Below are 17,816 nucleotides of genomic sequence, written 5' to 3'. Positions count from 1 at the left end.
CAAACAATTGTAACATTCCAACAGTTGAATAAGATCTATTTGATTCCTTTCCTGACACTTCATTCTTAACTGCCTCTTTTTCTCAACTATCAAATGATTGATATTCTAGACAGCTACAAAAACTAATTAAATGCAATTACTCACCACAAGTAGTTTAAGGCCCCTCTCACCAGCTGTGTTAGGGTGTAGACCCATTTCTTCAATCATATTTCCACCCTTCAGGCAGTCTTCAATATAACCAACCAATACCTACAAATATCAACACAAACAACTTTCCTGTATATTTTAGTAAGAATTACATCTTGAAATAAGATAGCAGATTTACAGAAGTAGACAATAAGGTATTATAATATGAATTTTGTACAGAGTGTGTGCAGTGACACTACATATTCTAAGACAATGAATTGCTAGCAGTGCACAGGGTAGTGTTGATCCCAACATTTACTTCATATTCTTTGCTGTTTCTTGGCAGAAGTCTGTATATCAATATAGCATAGCAAGAAATTACTTGGAAAAACAATGATATGTAGAAACCGCTAATTCTGAAATACATTAGTCGATTAAAAGTTTCTTGTAATCTCGAACTTTCCTAACCATTTTAAGACATTTAGAAATCTCTCTTCCTTTCTATTTTCAATCATGTGTCACCTATGAAGAAATTAGATTGCTGGTCAATATTGATTTTTTCTTAAATTTACTGGAGTCTGAGTGACCAAGTGAGGTAAAGAAACTGTTAAAGCACTGGGCATGCATTTGGAATGAACAGAATTCAAATCTCTGTCCAGACAGAGTTTATCCTTCAGCTCTAATTACCTCATCACCGGAGGAAAATTTAAATCCTCCTTCCACCCATACTGTGCCAGGAAATGAATCTGGAATAATGGAGTCATTAAAAATATGGCTCCACAAAATTTTTCTGTTTCGGAAAGTGAAGTTCAAGTAAGATGAAGTGGACAAAATAGTAGCAGATTCCATGTAATGAACATGTATGCTCAAAATTAATGTTGTTTTAAAATACATGTGTATACCCTGCACCTGAGGGATGTTATGAAAATAATTTCTTGTCATTCTATCCTACTATACTGGTACAAATAAGCACACTAAAACAACTGTAGGATGGATGTGTTACTCCCAATGTTAGAAAAGAACCTATGCTTACTGTGAAGACAGTTGTCAGGATGACACATGCCGTTTCATGATCAAATTTCTCACAGAGAAAGAAGAAAGACAGAACACTAAACAGCACTAAAAATTGTTTTCTGTTTTTCTTTTCTTCCATGTTGCAAAATTTAAAAAAACGGATCTGTAAGTTATTGATGGTGTACTTCTGCCTAGTATGTCATGTGTTACATAACAAAGTACAAACCTCAACAATATTATGAGGCAGACTGCTATTCACCGTAAAGATGAAATGCTGACTTGCAAACAGGCAAAATGAAAAGACTTAACCCCCCCCCCCCACACACACACACAAAACTGAGTATACCTCATGCACACATGATTGCTATATCTGGCAGCTCCAGAGTTTTTATGAACTGCGCAGATGGGAGTAATTCTTAGAACGCATCCTCCACTCACGAAATTATCCCGGCCTCAACCTATGGCAACTTACTGTCCTCGTACCCTCCACCCAACAGTGTCCACCCCATCTGTTCTATCACCTCGTTCCACTTCACATACCCTCAACCCTCATTATGTGCCCCTTTCTCCCCACACACCTGCTGATCTCTTCCCCTTCTCTGTTCCTCTCCTTTTCCGCTTCCCATTCCTCCTCCCACTCCATCCCCCGCAGCCTCCCAGTGCTGTGCCTGGCAGTACTGTCCTGCTGCCATCTAGCCCCAGCATGCACTGCCAGTTTTTTTTTTTTTTTTTTTTTTTTTTTTTTTTTTTTTTTTTTTTTTTTTTTTTTTTGCACTTTCTATTACGGTCTTCTGCCCCCCCCCCCCCCAATCCAAACCCCACCCGTACCTTGCTATGTCTCCCCCTTTCCCACCCAATCCTGATTGCTGCTCTTGTTCACCTTGAGAGTAGCATTCTGATCACAGCAGCACATGTATGCATGAGGTGTACCTCCCCGTGTGGCTGTGTGTGTTTTCTCAATATGTAATAGTCTTTTCATTGTCTGTCTGCAACTCAATATGTCATCTCCACAGTGAGTTGCTCTCTCACTGTGAGTTGCAATCTATCCATTTCATAATATTGCTGATATTCCAAACTGGACTTTCCATTGCTTGACAGTACAAGTCTCTTTGTCGCTGCATAACTAATGCAATCTACAATCATTTGAACTTGCTTTATGTATTCAACATCTATATCTCCCTTTACAATGTATACAATAAATGTTTTCCTCCAATACCAAACTGACTATTCCTTGATTCTTCATGATGTGTCTGTAGACCGATCCCTTCTTCCAGTACCACATTTCAAAAGCTTCTATTCTCTTCATGTCTAAATTGTTTATCATCCACATTTCAATTCCATATAAGGCCATCACCCAACTATCACCTTTAGGTAAGACTTCTTATCGCTTTCACTTAAAGTAGATGTTCCATATTTCTCTTTCTCAGAAATGATTTTCTTGCAATTGCCATTCTGCATTTTATATCCTATCTACTTCAAACATAATTAGTTATTCTGCTGATCAAATAGAAAAACTCATCTGGCACTTTTTAGTGTTTCATTTTCTAATACGATTCCCTCAGCATCACCTGATTTAATTCTACTACATTCCATTACCTTGTTTTCCTTTAGTTTATATTCATCTTGTAACTTCTGTTGAAGACACTACCCATATTGTTGAGCAGTTCTTCCACATCTTTGGCTGTCCAGTGTCATCAGCAAACCTCAACATGTTTATTTCTTCTCCCTGAACTCTAATTCTCTCTCCAAATTTTTCTCTGGTTTCGTTTGCTGCTTGTTAAATGTATGGATTGAAATAACACTGAGAATAGGCTACAACTCCATCTCATTCCTTTCTCAACCACTTCCTCCTTTTCAAGTCCTTTGGCACTTTTAACTGAAGTCTGGTTTCTGTCCAAGTTGTAGATAACATTTCGTTCTCTGTATTTTATCCATGTTATCTTCAGAATGTCAAAGAGTGTATTCTGACCAACATTATCAAAAGCTTTCTCCATGTCTGTAATGCTACAAACATAGGTTTGCATTTCTGTAACCTATCTTCTGAAGATAAGTCATATGGTCAATATTCCCTCATGTGTTTCTAAACTTCTCCAAACCCCGAACTACTCTCCCAATGATCAAATTATACCAGTTTTTCCATTCTTCTGCAAATAATTTACTTCAAATTATGTGACCTTGGCTTAATAGATTGGCAGCTGACTAATATTCACATCTCTCAGCACCCTCCTTCTTTGGAATTGAAATTGTCACTTTCTTCTTGAAGTCTGAGAGTATTTCGACTGTCTCATATGCCTTACAAACCACAAGGAATAGTTTTGTCAGCACGGGTTCTTTTAAGGATTTTGATAATTCAGAGAGAATGTTGTCTATGCTAGGGGCCTTGTTTCAACTTCTTTCAGTGATGTGTCAATTCTTCTCACAGTATCATACTCCCAACTTATCTTGGAATTACTTCCTCTTCCCTTCCTATATTGCCTTCAACTTGATTTCACTTGTACATCTCATCTTACATTTCTCCCACATTTCAGATTTTCCTTCTTTAACTATACTAGCTGGCCATCTGAGCACTTGATATTTAGACTGTTTGTCTTTTCTTCAAATTTTTCTTATAGGCGGCCTCTATCATTCCCCTAGTCATGCACACTTCTACAGGCTTGTGTTTCTTCTCCAGCCATTTCTCCCGGCAATGCTCCATTTTCTATTAATCACATTCTTTGGACATCTGTATTCTTATTTGCCTGCTTCATTCCATGCATTATAAAATGTTCTTCTTTTTCAATTAAATTCAATATCTTCTTTGTATCCAAGGATAGCTGATCAAGTGAACCAAAAACTTCCAAGTGATTGGTGATGGACAGTTAGTGGTCTGGCTAATGAATTCCAAAATAAATTTGGTTTTGTAAAGGGTCTGACTTGAGCAAAACACTATTTTTAAGGGTGTTTCGATCAAGACAGTCCCTCTTTAAAAACAAATCTATTTGTAAACAAACACAGACAGAAAGGCTTCAACCTCAAGATGAATTCCAAAATGCTGCTATAAAACTCAGTTTACAGGGCTGTCACTAAACAGCTTTGATATCACATACTGTGTGCAAGGTGGACTTCAAAAATGCTCACTGATCAGCACAAAGAGCAAAGAATGCATAGTGCATGACAGTTTTTGGAGCATTATAGACAAGATGAAGATCGTTTGTTTTCCCACATTGTAACGGGTGACAAGCATGGATATCATACACCAACACAGAATTGAAACAACAGTCGATACAGTGGTGCCATTCAATTCACCCAAACCAAAAACGCTTAAGCAATCTCTGCTTCCCAATCGAAAAATGATGGCTACCGTTTACAGAAAGGGAATCCTTTTGATTGATTTCCTGTATTGTGGGTCAACAATTACAGACAACATATACATTGAAACACTAACCAAACTGAGATGTGCGATCCAAAATCGATGCTAGAGGAAACTGCCGTCTGGTTAATCCTCCTTCACGACAACACATGCCCTCACACTGCTGCAGAAACCAAGTCTTTTGTTGGAAACTTTTTAAGCACCCTCTGTATAGGCCTGGCCTCACACCAAGTGGCTATTTCCTCTTCTTACATTTGAAAAAATGGAACTGGGTGCATAATGATTTCAAACTCAAGACTGGCATTACCAATTGGTTCAATTCTCAGGTGGCAGACTTCTCTGAAGAGGGGTATAAGAGGCTGGTCCAGTTTCACAAAAAGTGTATAGATATGAATGGTGATTATGTGTACAAGTAAAGCAGGTATGTAGTACAATATTACGGTCAATAAAAACATTTCCTCATGAATTAAATTCATTTCCTCATGAGTTTATTTCTTATGACCAAGCAGACCTTAGGTTTGGAATATGCTACATATTTCAGCCTGCAATGCTATCCCTTCATCTTCTATTGCATTCCTTCCCATTCCTGTCAAACATTGCCTAAGGTTCCCTCCGAAATTATTGACATTTGGCTCCAATTTATTCAGGCCCATAACCTTAATTTCCCACCTTCTTCCCAATTTCATCGGTTTTAATCTGCAGGTCATAACCAATAAACTGTGCTCAGAGTCCCCATAAGCCCCCACAGACTTGCAATACGGCGGCTGAACTCCCCCGAATGGGGCCTCCTGGCCAACAATGCCATACGATCATTTCATTTCAACGTTTTACAGTTTAAAATCTGGTTCCGAACTCTATGTCGTACCATTATAAATCAGTCTGAAACCTTTCAATGTCTCCACAACCCTTCCACAACCTTCTTTCATGATTGTTAAACCAAGTGTTAGCAATGAACAAATTATGCTCTGGGCAAAATTCTATCATGTGACTTTCTCTTTTATTTCTTGCCAACCAGTCCATGTTCTCTATTATTTTTCCTTCTCTTCTTTTACCTATTATCAAATTCCAGTCCCCCATTACAATTAAATTTTCATCTCCCTTGAGCAGTTCAATAACTTCTTTTACCCTGGCATATATACTTTCCATCTCTTAAAAGTTCTACTACTGCAGGAGGTGTTGGCTTGATGTCTTTCTAGGCTGTGGTAACGTGTTCACAATGCTCTTTGTAGTAGTTTACCCATATTCTTGTCATCTTATTTATTATCAGACCTGCTTCGAGTTATCCCTATTTTAATATTTGTTTATAATCCTGTATTCATCCAGGGTGTATACGTGGACGAGAAAAAAAAATTCCCAGATTTTTTCCAGTTAAAAATAGAATTTCTCCCGGATGAAAGCACACTTTTTCCGTTTTAAGTAGCAGGACAATTTTCCTCGGAACTGTAAAACTTATCAATCCTTTCAATGGTTGTGGTTTTATACACCGGCGTAGAATTTCCAGGCACTTTAGAAAACGAAACTCAGGGGGAAAAAACACGTTTTGAAAAGATGTCTGATTGCAGCAACATGCACACTGCATATTTTAAAAAATCGACTTTTATAAAATATGTTCATTTTGTAGCGTACATCTTTCTGAAGAGTCTGATACATGAAACATATATGCTCGAGGGAAAGTAAGGCATGTTATTTGGTCTTAAGCGTGCCAAAGTGCAGTGCCACGCCTCCTCACACAGCATTCTTCTGTCGCACGTCTCTGAATTTCGCTCTGTGGAATTGAAACATGTAATATTTTGTAATGGGTGCCATCAAACTATATTCAGGACAGTGGAAATTAAAATGTCCTGTGGTGCCTCTCCTGCTCCCAGTCGGCCGGTCTGACATCATGCCCCGCTTTAAAAAAATCTCGCAATTAATACTGGATGGGATTATTTGTAACCGGCAGAACAAGTACTCTTCAGAAAATTTGCAGTCTTTACAGCCTATTAGCTAATAACTTGCTGTTTTGTGTGACATAAAATTAAATATAGGATATATAAAACGAGTAAAGAGAAGTGACAAGCAAGACAGTACACATTTCTTCAGTCCTTAATTTCTCTCTAACTTTGCTGCAGCTTTACATGGTGTCCTTTCCTTTTTGTGAAAGGATCTATTATCTCACCAAAGATCATCAAACACTTTGCCACTTCAAAAAACGAAATGATGTTGTCTAATACTAAAAAGCTGTTAATACAAATGCAACCCAAGACCAGACAGAATATAATTCACAAAGCACCAATATCAAATGCCTATTAGACCAACTACAAGCAAAAAGTTTTATGTTAGGAAATAGTTTCACATTTCATTCATACTCTCTAGCTTGGCTCTGAGCACTATGGGACTTAACATCTATGGTCATCAGTCCACTCTCTAGCTTCTGAAGCATTAGATCGAAAAGTAGTAGTAGTACGAAAATTTTATATAAATTTGGAATCGTCATATTCTTCCGTAATTTGTGAGTCCCCGCTTCTTCTCCTTTCTTGTTCTAACAAACAATCTTGTCATCACTAATTCTGTAACTATTCCTGCCAGTGTCAAAACTTATTCTCTGGTTAACTTCACCTCCCTGCCACAATCACCGGTTTAGTTAACCCGCATTTATTCTCCGGTTAGGCGTTGTTACGTGTTCGTACAACGCGTTTTCCGCACTAATCCCAGAAAAGAACTGTAGCGGCTGCTAGCCGGGGACTGTATAAGTGGCCCTTAGTAGTGTGGCGGTCTGGCCAAAAATTTTATGTCAAAATTTCATTTCCTTGGATACACGGAGGAGAAAATACGCAATATTTGTTGCCTGTTATTCCTTTTATTCATTTATTTCCACTCTGGTAGTCTGAATCTATGGAATTCGCTAGTAGTTATAACAACGCTGATCATTTGCAAACCCAATGAACCACATAAACGGTGATTGGCATTCATTCACCCGTTCGGCTTTATTCCGCTCAGCTCATATAGACCCATCCCCTTTGGTCTGCAGGATAGTTTATTTCTAGATGCGAAGTGGATTCCCCTGACAGAAACGTCAAGTACACTATGCACGCATTCAAAAATCAACTTGCGATTATTTCAAAAATCAACTTAGAATTTGTTCAAAAACCAACAGGGATGCGTTCAAAATCATATGAGTAATCGATATACCAACGAGTGCTGGATGCTAGGCGCTTTGTGAAACAAGGTCCATTTCCTCAATAATACGAATTTGGTGCCCCTCTCCCCTCCCCCCATTGAAACTGTCGCCCGGGGCAGATACCCGTTTGCCCCCGCCCCCTAGTTCCGGGCCTGTTGCGCATACACGAATCTGGCAGCTTAGGCGCACCAGTAAAATTTTTCCGGATAGCATCTGGCTGCTTGCTGCTATTGCTTATACTGCTAACTGCCACACTTCTGTAGCCAGTAGCAGGAGAGGGTACTACTGAAACGCGACTCAAGTGTACATGCTCATAATCTCACTCGCAACTGCTCAAACGAATCTAATGTAAACAATTGTGACGTCACGCTCATCGGAGGCAATTTGTTGTCATGAATAGTCTTCGTTAAGCCTTTGACGCGTTTTGCTGTTGTCAAACGCTTGTATGAGCAATGTGTTTTGTTGTTGTATATGGTGCATTTCCTTTCCAAATTAAAGTTTTATTTTCTTTTTTTTCTCTCGTTCGTTTTTTATTTCTGCAGTATTAATCTGCAGTAGCGAGATGCAGTAATATTCTTTGTTAGAGTATTGGTTCTTACCAGTCAAAGTTACAAAAATTTAACTGAAAACTAAAACAATGAAAAATTCCTGCAATTCTAAAAAATTCCCGGGTTTTTCTCGGTTTTCTCCCGGTTGTCCTGGGTCGTATACACCCTGTCATCAGAACAGAAGTTCCAGTCTTTCTGCTAACATTCCACACTGCAACAAGTAGAATGACTGTTTAGTTTAATTGCAGAATTTATTCCGCTGCTTAGGGTAGTATCAACCTACAACTATTTCTCCTTTAATAGTCATATGTATAAACAGCAGTATGGATGGATGATGACATCCCCCTGTGTAGTCCCTGCCTGGAGACCCCAACGAAGTATATGCCCTCCAGAACATTTTACCCAAGAGGATACCATCATGATTTAACCAAATAGTAGAGCTGCATGCCCTCTGGAAAAATAATGGCTGTAATTTCACATTGCTTTCAACCTTTTGTAGTACCTGCATAGGAAGGCCCTTCTGGCTAATGTTAAAAGGCCAGATAAGTCAATAATCCAGACTTTTGTCCCAGGAACTATTGAAATCACTGCTGCCTCTCTTCAGGAACTGTATATTTGTCTGGTCTCTGCACAGATACCCCTCCATTTTGACTGCAGCTACAGTAAGGACATCCTTTCGTGGTACATGAATGTGTTTGTAAATGAGGAGCTGGTACAGTTTAGTGATGTCACAGAATAGAATTTCGTATCCCATACACTGTGGAGCATGAAAGGAAGACTGTGCGAAGGAGAATTATTGCCTTAGGGAGAGCAATGTGGCCAATGAGATGCAACACTGGTTTTATGTCAAGAGCAGAATTTAGGAGGTGCCATACTGGATTAAGTCATATGTAGTTGTAATCTGTATTTGGCAGTTTTTATATAGGAACATTCATGCTAGGGGTATAAGACTTTTAAAAGCACACTGAGGATCTCTCAAAAATGCTTCACTTTTAGTACAATTTGTAATTGTAAAATAATGAGAAACTATGATTTTATAGATTAAGGGTTCTCATATTTGATGCTTTTTGTGTTATAACTTGCATACTACGAAAGTATGCTGTTTCAGCACTATAGAGTATTTATTATTTATACCTTATGTTTTCCAAAAGACTCAGGGACTTTCTTATTAATTTCATAGAAGTATATTCTGCAATACCCAGTGTTATTCATAGTAAACTAGCGAATCCAGCAATGCTTTGCAATTGTTAAATATGTATGGGAATTGGAGGTATGTCCTAATTTCCCTCTCCTTCAGCCCCCTTTGTCCATCTCCTCCTCCTCCTCCTCCCACCCCCCTCCCAATCTCCATCCATTATCTTCCCTCCACTCCCCACTCCCTGCTCATCTCTTATCCCACACTCACTCTATCCATTTCTTCCTCCTACATCTCTCTGTCCATATCCTCCTTCCCCTTCTTTACATTCATCCCCCTCCCACTCTGTCCACCTCCTCCCTCCCCTCTCTGATATTATTTATTGTTATTACAAATGGAACCTTGATTGGGAACAGAAGTCAAAATGAATGGGTAAATGGTTGGAACCATTGGTATATGGGATACGAGAGAGACCTATCGAGCTGCTGGAGCTACGAAGATATTAGCTTTAATGACAACATTTCACATGGTTTTAATTTTGGAACACGTAGAATTGTAAAGTTATCCATTAACACAACTTTCCTGTTTTCTGTTAAAAATGACTGCAAAAGGAAAGGAAAACTGCATATTTTCACAGCACGGTTTAACATGTTTCTTGCAGGCAGTCCAACAGAAAGTGTTTATTGTATAACATATCTATATCTCCAGTGGTTTAGGCTGTGCGTTATCTGTCAGTCAGTCGAGAAGGGACTCATACAACTGAATCTTTCCTTGAACTGAAACAAAACAATGTCAGTAAGATCATGAATTTATTGAACTTAAATAAATCAGAAGTCACTGTGCTTAAGCTCCAACCAAGCAAGTCAAACTCGACTGAATCCATTGCTCCAGAGTCATAACGGATCATGCCTGATAATTTAGTATTCGATTTTCCTACAAATGCTGTCTACACTCTTCATCAGTCTCACTGAGTCAATGACCATGTAGTTGACTTGCAGTGTGTGTACGCCACTGATATTTTGACACCTCCTGGCGCCATTTTTTTCACGGAAATAAACCACGAACTGAAATTATTTGAATGTTTGCAACACGCTCCAATATGATCACCACTGACAACATGTTTGGCCACCTGCTATGTCACGTTCAAAATTCTTGTGTGTGTAAATTCCAACTGAGTTATTCTAACTCGATTGTATCTGTTGTTCCGGAGTCATAATGGATCGTGCTCCAAACACTGTGTATGCTCTTCATTAGTCCCATTGAATAGGCGGTCATGTATTGGCCTGCACTGCATGCACACCAACTGGTATTTCGATGCCTCACTGGTGGCAGTTTTTGACATAAATTCAATCTTTGCAGCACACCAAAGATATGATTACCACCAATAAAACATTGGAGTATCGCTTCCAGTTGTATTCTTCTTCGCAAAGTATAAATACTCAAATGGAATTTTTTGTTTTTATGAAAGCATGTGACAGGAGAACTGCCAAACTCAACACGAATTTTCTTTGGTATGACAACATATGACAGCATAACTGTAAAAATGACCACAATTCTTTCACTGAGATTTTCATATAATATCATCAAAATTGACGACTTTCCCGATTTTCCAAAAAAAATTTTCCCACAAACTTCGTCCTGACAATTACGGAAAAAAGAAAAGGGGAAAAAAAATGCCCAATCGGTCGAGGCGTTCTCAAGTGATGATCTTTTACACCTTCGGCAACTGATTTTTACTTATAAAGATAAGAGTGCTCTCTACCTGAGAGTGTGCTTGATTTCACTAATATCCCAGGTAAAATGAACTAATAAATAACAGTACTGGGAGATTCCCTTCTTCAAGAATTGCTAACAGGGTTAAAGCAGCTATTCAACATGTGTCCATTTTTGTAGAGAAACTGTGTGATAAATGCACCAGACGCAGCCCACGACTGCTACTGGAGACTGCTGCAGTCGCAAATCATGAGGAACTTGTTCTGTGAGATATGAGGTGTGTTCAAAAAGTAAGACGACCTTATATTTTTATGAGAACATACTTTATTCACCAGTATTCATGTTGTCCCCTACAAAGCAATCCCCCTCAAATACAATACACTTTTTCCAACACTTCTTCCAATCCTCAAAGCACTTATCATAAGCACTTTTTGATACAAAAAGTATTTTATTTCCTCAATCGTTGAAAATCTTCATCCTTTCATAGGTCTCTTCTGATTTGTGAACAGAGAAAAGACGCAGGGGACCAAATCCAGTAAATATGGTAGCTGAGGCATGATTGTCATGTTGTTTTTGGCCAAAAATCTCTCACAAGCAATTATGAATGAGCAGGTGCCTTGTAGTGATACAAAAGCCACAAATTTTTTTTTCCACAATCCCAGACTTTTTGTGTATTGCCTTTCACAGACAGTCCATAACGTCAAGGTAATACTCCTTACTGACCGTACAAACCTTGAGGCAAAAATTCATGATGCGCTACACCAAAATAATTGGGAAAAAAAACAGAGAGCAAAATTTTGACATTTGATCGAACTTGGTGTGCTTTTTTTAGTCTTGGCTCTCCAGGATGCTTCCATTGGGATGATTGGGATTTTGTTTCAATGTCATAACCGTAAACCCATGTTTCATCACCAGTTGTGACCCTTTTGAGCAAATCAGGATCATCACTGATGTCATTCAAGAGCTCCTGCGCAATGCCATTGCGACAGTTCTTCTGATCAAAATTGAAAAGTTTTGGAACACACTTTGCTGACACACGTCTCATGCCCAAAACATCCAAAAAATTTGCATGATATGAGCTGAGCGATATGTCAACATCTTTAGCAACTTCTTTTACAGTAATTCAACAATTTTCCAAAACAATTTTCCTCACTGCTTCGATGTTATCATCTGTTGTTGATGTGCTGGGGCATCCAGAGCGAGGTTTGACATTGGCATCTTCTTGGCCACTTGTAAACTACTATTTTTTTTTTTTTTTTTTAATACATAGAGCAGACTCACAGCATGCCACTGTCAACAGTTCAAGTGTTTTAGAGCACTTGATCCCCTTTTTTACATAAGATTTGATGGAAATTCTTTGCTCCATTTTTTATAATAACCGAAAATCGCCGAGCACACTAAAACATGTCCAACCTTTCTATCTGTGAAAAACAAACGAAATATGCTGACTCTTGAAACTGTGAACATATGTTCAGGACATCTGTACCAACATAAAGAAAAAAAAAGATCAATAACTGAATGTATGCTGCATGCGCAATTTGAAAAGTCACCTTATTTACTGAATAGCCCTTGTATAGCAAGTCGTTTCAGAGCACACAGCAACATTTACAGATACCAAGTCTAGAGTGCTTTGCAATGAAAAACATTTCCCTGGTGAGGATGGCATAAGGCTATCTGTATCAAAGAAGATGAGGCGCACAAGTCATCCATTTTGGCAGGTCCACAGTTTATGAGAGCAGGTATGTGAAAAGAGACTGTAATAAACTGAGCAAAAGATAAAGCAATAGGCGCATATAATTGGTTGGTTCGGATCTTGGTCAATAACTCAGTTCATTGGCAAGTGATTTAAAATGTGTGTGTGTGTGTGTGTGTGTGTGTGTGTGTGTGTGTGTGTGTGTGTGCGTGAAAAAGAAAGAGAGAGAGAGAGAGAGAGATAGAGAGAGAGACACCCAAAAATGAATTGTAGGTGAATAGCTACCTCTCCTAATTTTTATTTGCAATCTACATAAGTCACATAAGCACACATCTATTCTAATTAGCTTCCAAAACAGAAAATTCTGTCTTAATAATAATTAGTTCCATACACAATGAGCATTTATTCAGTTCTGTATGAATACCTTAATTGATTGGTGATCAACCATTACGGACGATATCCTCTCCAGTAACATCTTCACAGTATTATAATACAAATTTGTCATCACAGGTTGCCCAAGCTTCTTAAGAATCAAGCTCTGTAAAACAAGAAATGAAAGGACTCTAAAAATAACACCTACAAAAAAACATCATTTCTTCTGAAAGTTATTAGAATCTCAACTATAAATAAATGTAGTTTTTTTCTTTTTTAGTGTAAAAACAGAAAAATACCAATACCTTTTCAAAAATACACTAAATTATTGCCCTTCTCTCAAAGTTATAAAACTGAAAGAGCTGAAAGAAAAGTTCACAGTTCCACTCTCCAATAAACACAAATGCTTAATAGATGGTTATATGGTCACTTGATCACAATTAACTATGTAATCTCTTACAAAGTTCTTTTGTTACAGATAGTGACAGAAATGTTATGGGTAAATGAGGAACACACTGTGGTGACGAAAGTCATGGGATAGCAATATGCATAGATACAGATGGTAGTAGCACCGTGTAAATAACATACAAAAAGGCAGTGTATTGGCGAAGCTGTCATTTGTGCTCAGGTGACTCAACGTTTCCGATGTGATTATGGCTGCATTACAGAATTAACAGACTTTGAATGTGGAATGGTAATTGGAGCTAGAACTGTGGGATTTTCCATTTTGGAAATCATTACGAAATTCAATATTTCAAGATCAACAGGGTCAAGAGCGTGCCGAGAACACCAAATTTTAGGCAGTACCTCTCAATATGGACAACATAGTGCACTTAACGTCTGAGATCAGCAGTGTTTGCATACAGTTGTCAGTGCTAACTGACAAGCAACACTGTGTGAAATACTCACAGAAACCAATGTGGGACGTACAACGAATGTATCCATTATGACAGTGTGTCGAAATCTGGCATTAATGGGCTATGGCAGCAGACGATCAATGAGAGTGCCTTTGCTAACAGCACAATATCGCCATTAGCGCTTCTCCTGGACTTGTGGTCATATCGGTTGGCCCCAAACAATTGGAAAACTGTGGCCTGGTCAGATGAGTCTTGATTTCAGTCAGTAAGAGATGGTTGTAGAGTGTGAGTGTGGTGCAGACCCCATGAAGCCATGGACTCAAGTTGTCAACAAGGCACTGTGTAAGCTGGTGGTGACCCCATAACGGGGTGAGTTGTGTTTGCATGGAATGGCCTGGGTCCTCTTGTTCAACTGAACCAATCATTGAATAGAAATGGTTATGTTCGGCTACTCAGAGATCATTTGCAGCCATTCATGGACTTCATTTTCCCAAACAAACACTAAATTTTTATGAATGACAATGGCCAGACACATTGAAGGGTCACAACTGTTGGCGTTTGGTTTGGAGAACATTCTAGACAATTCGAGTGAATGATTTGGCCACCCATCAAACAATTATGTGGCATGATTGAGATGTCAGCTTGTGTAAAAAACCTGCACTGGCAACACTTTCATAATTATGGATGGCTGTGCAGGCAGCATGACTCAGTATTTCTGCAGGGGATTTCCAACAGCTAGTTGAGTCCATGTCACATCACTTTGCTACATTACAATGGGCAAAAGGATATCAGACAATATTAGGAGGTATTTCACGACTTTTGTCACCTCATGTACATAACTTTTGTCACCTCATATACATACCAAATACCAAATGATCACTTACATTGACTCTGGGTATTAATATTTTTGTTTTCAGTGCTTTAACTGACAGGAAACAAATGCCAGTGAGACAGAGATTATCTGCTCATTTACTACAAAAGCAGTGCAGTAAGCAGGCAACTACAAACAATTCACACACCTCTAGCCACTACACCATACTATGTGGTGTGGTCCCCTTTGGTTTCTCCAGGCACTATGAAAAGGATTGAACTGCATGCACATGTGTGTGTGTGTGTGTGTGTGTGTGTGTGTGTGTGTGTGTGTGTGTGTGTAAGGGGGGGGGGGGGGGGTGTCAGTATCTTTATTTGTGAGCAATGTACAAACAAATTGTGTTGTATCCACATAACAATGATAATGAGAATTTATGAATGCAACAACAGCAAATAGAACTATAGCTTCAGCAGAAAGATAGTGAAATACTTTTAAGTATTTATTGAAACACTCATTTCCTTATGCTACTTTGCATATGGCAATTTTTTTGTTGCTTATGGGTGACTGTAGGATCATTTCCTTTTTCAGGCAAAATACTGAACATTATAAATTCATGGATTGGATTTTCCTGGCAAAGAATCTGCTCTTAGGGAGAAGAAGAGTGACACAGACTACATGGAAGAACCACAATCCTTTTAGAAACTGTGAAACTTTGTCACCCATTGTCAACACTTGTGATGGCTCTGTTATCAACACAACAACAGACATTTCTACGCAATGTGCACATTCACTGTTGTCGCAGGTATGCAAATCTAAGACCAAAATATCACTAATAATTGAATGCACAAAAGTGTTCGATAACAATTGGTTTTACAATGTGTGCGCTTGGAAACAAAAATAGATTCCAACACTAATTTCCTATCAAAACCTATTTATTTTATGCAAATGTGAACCAGCTGCATTGTGTACACTAAAGGCCAATAAATTCAATTTAAAAAGTTTGATCAAATCACTGTTTTGACCTGGAGATGACCCGCTGGTCTCATGAGACCACAGATGTTACCTTCCAGGTATTTTGGCCATGTTATGCCAATGTAACGCCACATGATTTATCCTACTTTAGCACGTTAAATTTGCATACAATGGAGCACAACAAGTGAAAAACCATTTGTTGAGTTACCAGATTAGGAGAGTTACATTACTTCCAGAAATGAAGAGAAAAAAGGTACTGAAAAGGAGGCATAAAAAATATTAATTGGTAAGGCCACAGTAAATGCAGTGCATATTTACAATGAACTTTGAAATAAAAATACATCCATTACCCAGTTCAAAAAAACTTCTCAAACCGCTAACATGTGATGTTAACAATGATCTCGATATACTACCCCAGTGCAACAGAAAATATTCCCCCACAAAGAGGATTTACTTAGGCAGGAAGACAAAGATGCTGTGTCATCAAGATCTGTGGCATAATTAGAAAGATGACACATAAATTTGCTTCTAGAATCTTCTTGGGTAAAATCTGATTTTAAACAGCACTAAAACTGTGCATTTCGTAAACTGTATATAAAGTCTTTGAAATGTGCTGAGAGCCTGATAAACTGTAATGAGTTACATGCCACAGGTATTACATTCAACCAACAGTTCAACAGATCAAGTACAGTTCCACAGTGTATTGGCCCCTTACACTAATTTAACACAATTGTAAATGCCAATGTGAAACTACTGTGGCACTTTGAGGCCTTGTGGACTCATGGTTTATTTTGGTCTCACATGGTATTCAAATTGTGAAATAATACAAGTAAAATGGGCACAGATGGTGATTTTCCGAAACAAAGATTTGGCAGGTTCACATGTGGAAATGTAATCAATAGTCATTTTGTAGTATTCTCCTCATAATTTGATTTCAAATCAGGAAAGCTACCACCACTGTCTTCCTTTGCAGAGTTTGGATGCATATCAAATCACCTACCCACTTTCAGGCTGCCAGCCACTAGGTTTGCTTTTTAATACAGGCACAGCAGCCCTCATGTCAGAAACCCATAGTGAAAATTATCTCAAAAAGCAAGAAGCAGAGAACAGCAAACAAATAAGAGCTTGTGCAATCCTCCTTGGACCAAAATCACAGATTTTATTTTCTTGAAAACAAATCCATGATGAAATTACAGTGTTTACCTGATTAAATTCGGGTCTTAACTGAAAACAGATCCCACTCATGTTGTATCCCTTCAACAGCAATATACCTCAAACTGTTTCTGCAGCACACTGCAGAAGTCCTTACTTTTTGTTAAAATTATTTTCAATTTGCATGTCTTATTTCATATAACACTTCACATATAAGACATAAAATATCAACTGAACAATGGCTTATCTCCTGAAGGTAAAGTCAGAACCAATTAGCTTTTCAAATCAAATAAAATCTGATAAAAGACTACAAATTCTACAGTTTAGTTGGATACAGTTTTATTTACCGTGGTGTCTGCACATTCCTTGCAGCTGATATCAGGACGGACAATGTTCTCCATAGCTGCAAGTAGTGCACCATCTCTAAGCAAATCAGAAGAGAATTTCGTGAGGAACTCTTGTGCCTTGACAGGCTCTGGAAGATACCGTGACAGCACAGCCACTTTAGTGACTATTTCACGATCCCGCTCCATCGACTGCGGCCGCCTGTGAAGTTCTAACCATTCTGCAACACTTCTTCGGACACTGTCAACAATATTGAATTCATCAGCATCTTTTAGATCAAATGTAAAAACTAAATGAATACATCATTTAAGAATGATATCCGTATATTGGTGTGAAAACTGGACTGCTCATGAAAATAATTATTGATAGTTCATTCCTTATCCTGAACGCCACAATAAAACAGTGGAAAGAAACTGATATAACAACTCTACATCACCAAATACAGCAATGCATTTTCTCCAAATAAGGCCCTTGAGCTTTGAGTCAATAGGAAATATCACATTATTTAATTTCTAGTTGATCTTAATAATTTTGCACGTATGGTACGCACTTTTGTTGGAAGCAACTGC

The 17,816-nt window shown here is 38.3% G+C and overlaps 1 protein-coding gene across 2 annotated transcripts in view; it reads right to left on the bottom strand.

Annotated features, from left to right (window-relative positions):
* Nucleotides 1-17,816, bottom strand: part of LOC124802483 (sister chromatid cohesion protein PDS5 homolog B-B) — a 176,942-nt gene that overhangs the window by 106,372 nt on the left and 52,754 nt on the right. For both annotated transcript variants that reach the window (XM_047263293.1, XM_047263292.1), the window contains exons 10-12: nucleotides 17,250-17,487; nucleotides 13,163-13,276; nucleotides 145-249 (exon numbers count right to left, since the gene is read on the bottom strand). In XM_047263293.1, coding sequence (XP_047119249.1) covers nucleotides 145-249; nucleotides 13,163-13,276; nucleotides 17,250-17,487 — 457 coding nt within the window. The remainder of the gene's footprint in view (nucleotides 1-144; nucleotides 250-13,162; nucleotides 13,277-17,249; nucleotides 17,488-17,816) is intronic.

The sequence above is a fragment of the Schistocerca piceifrons genome, chromosome 6 (assembly GCF_021461385.2).
Source record: "Schistocerca piceifrons isolate TAMUIC-IGC-003096 chromosome 6, iqSchPice1.1, whole genome shotgun sequence".
Taxonomy (NCBI): domain Eukaryota; kingdom Metazoa; phylum Arthropoda; class Insecta; order Orthoptera; family Acrididae; genus Schistocerca; species Schistocerca piceifrons.
This window is presented reverse-complemented; position numbering and strand designations above follow the sequence as displayed.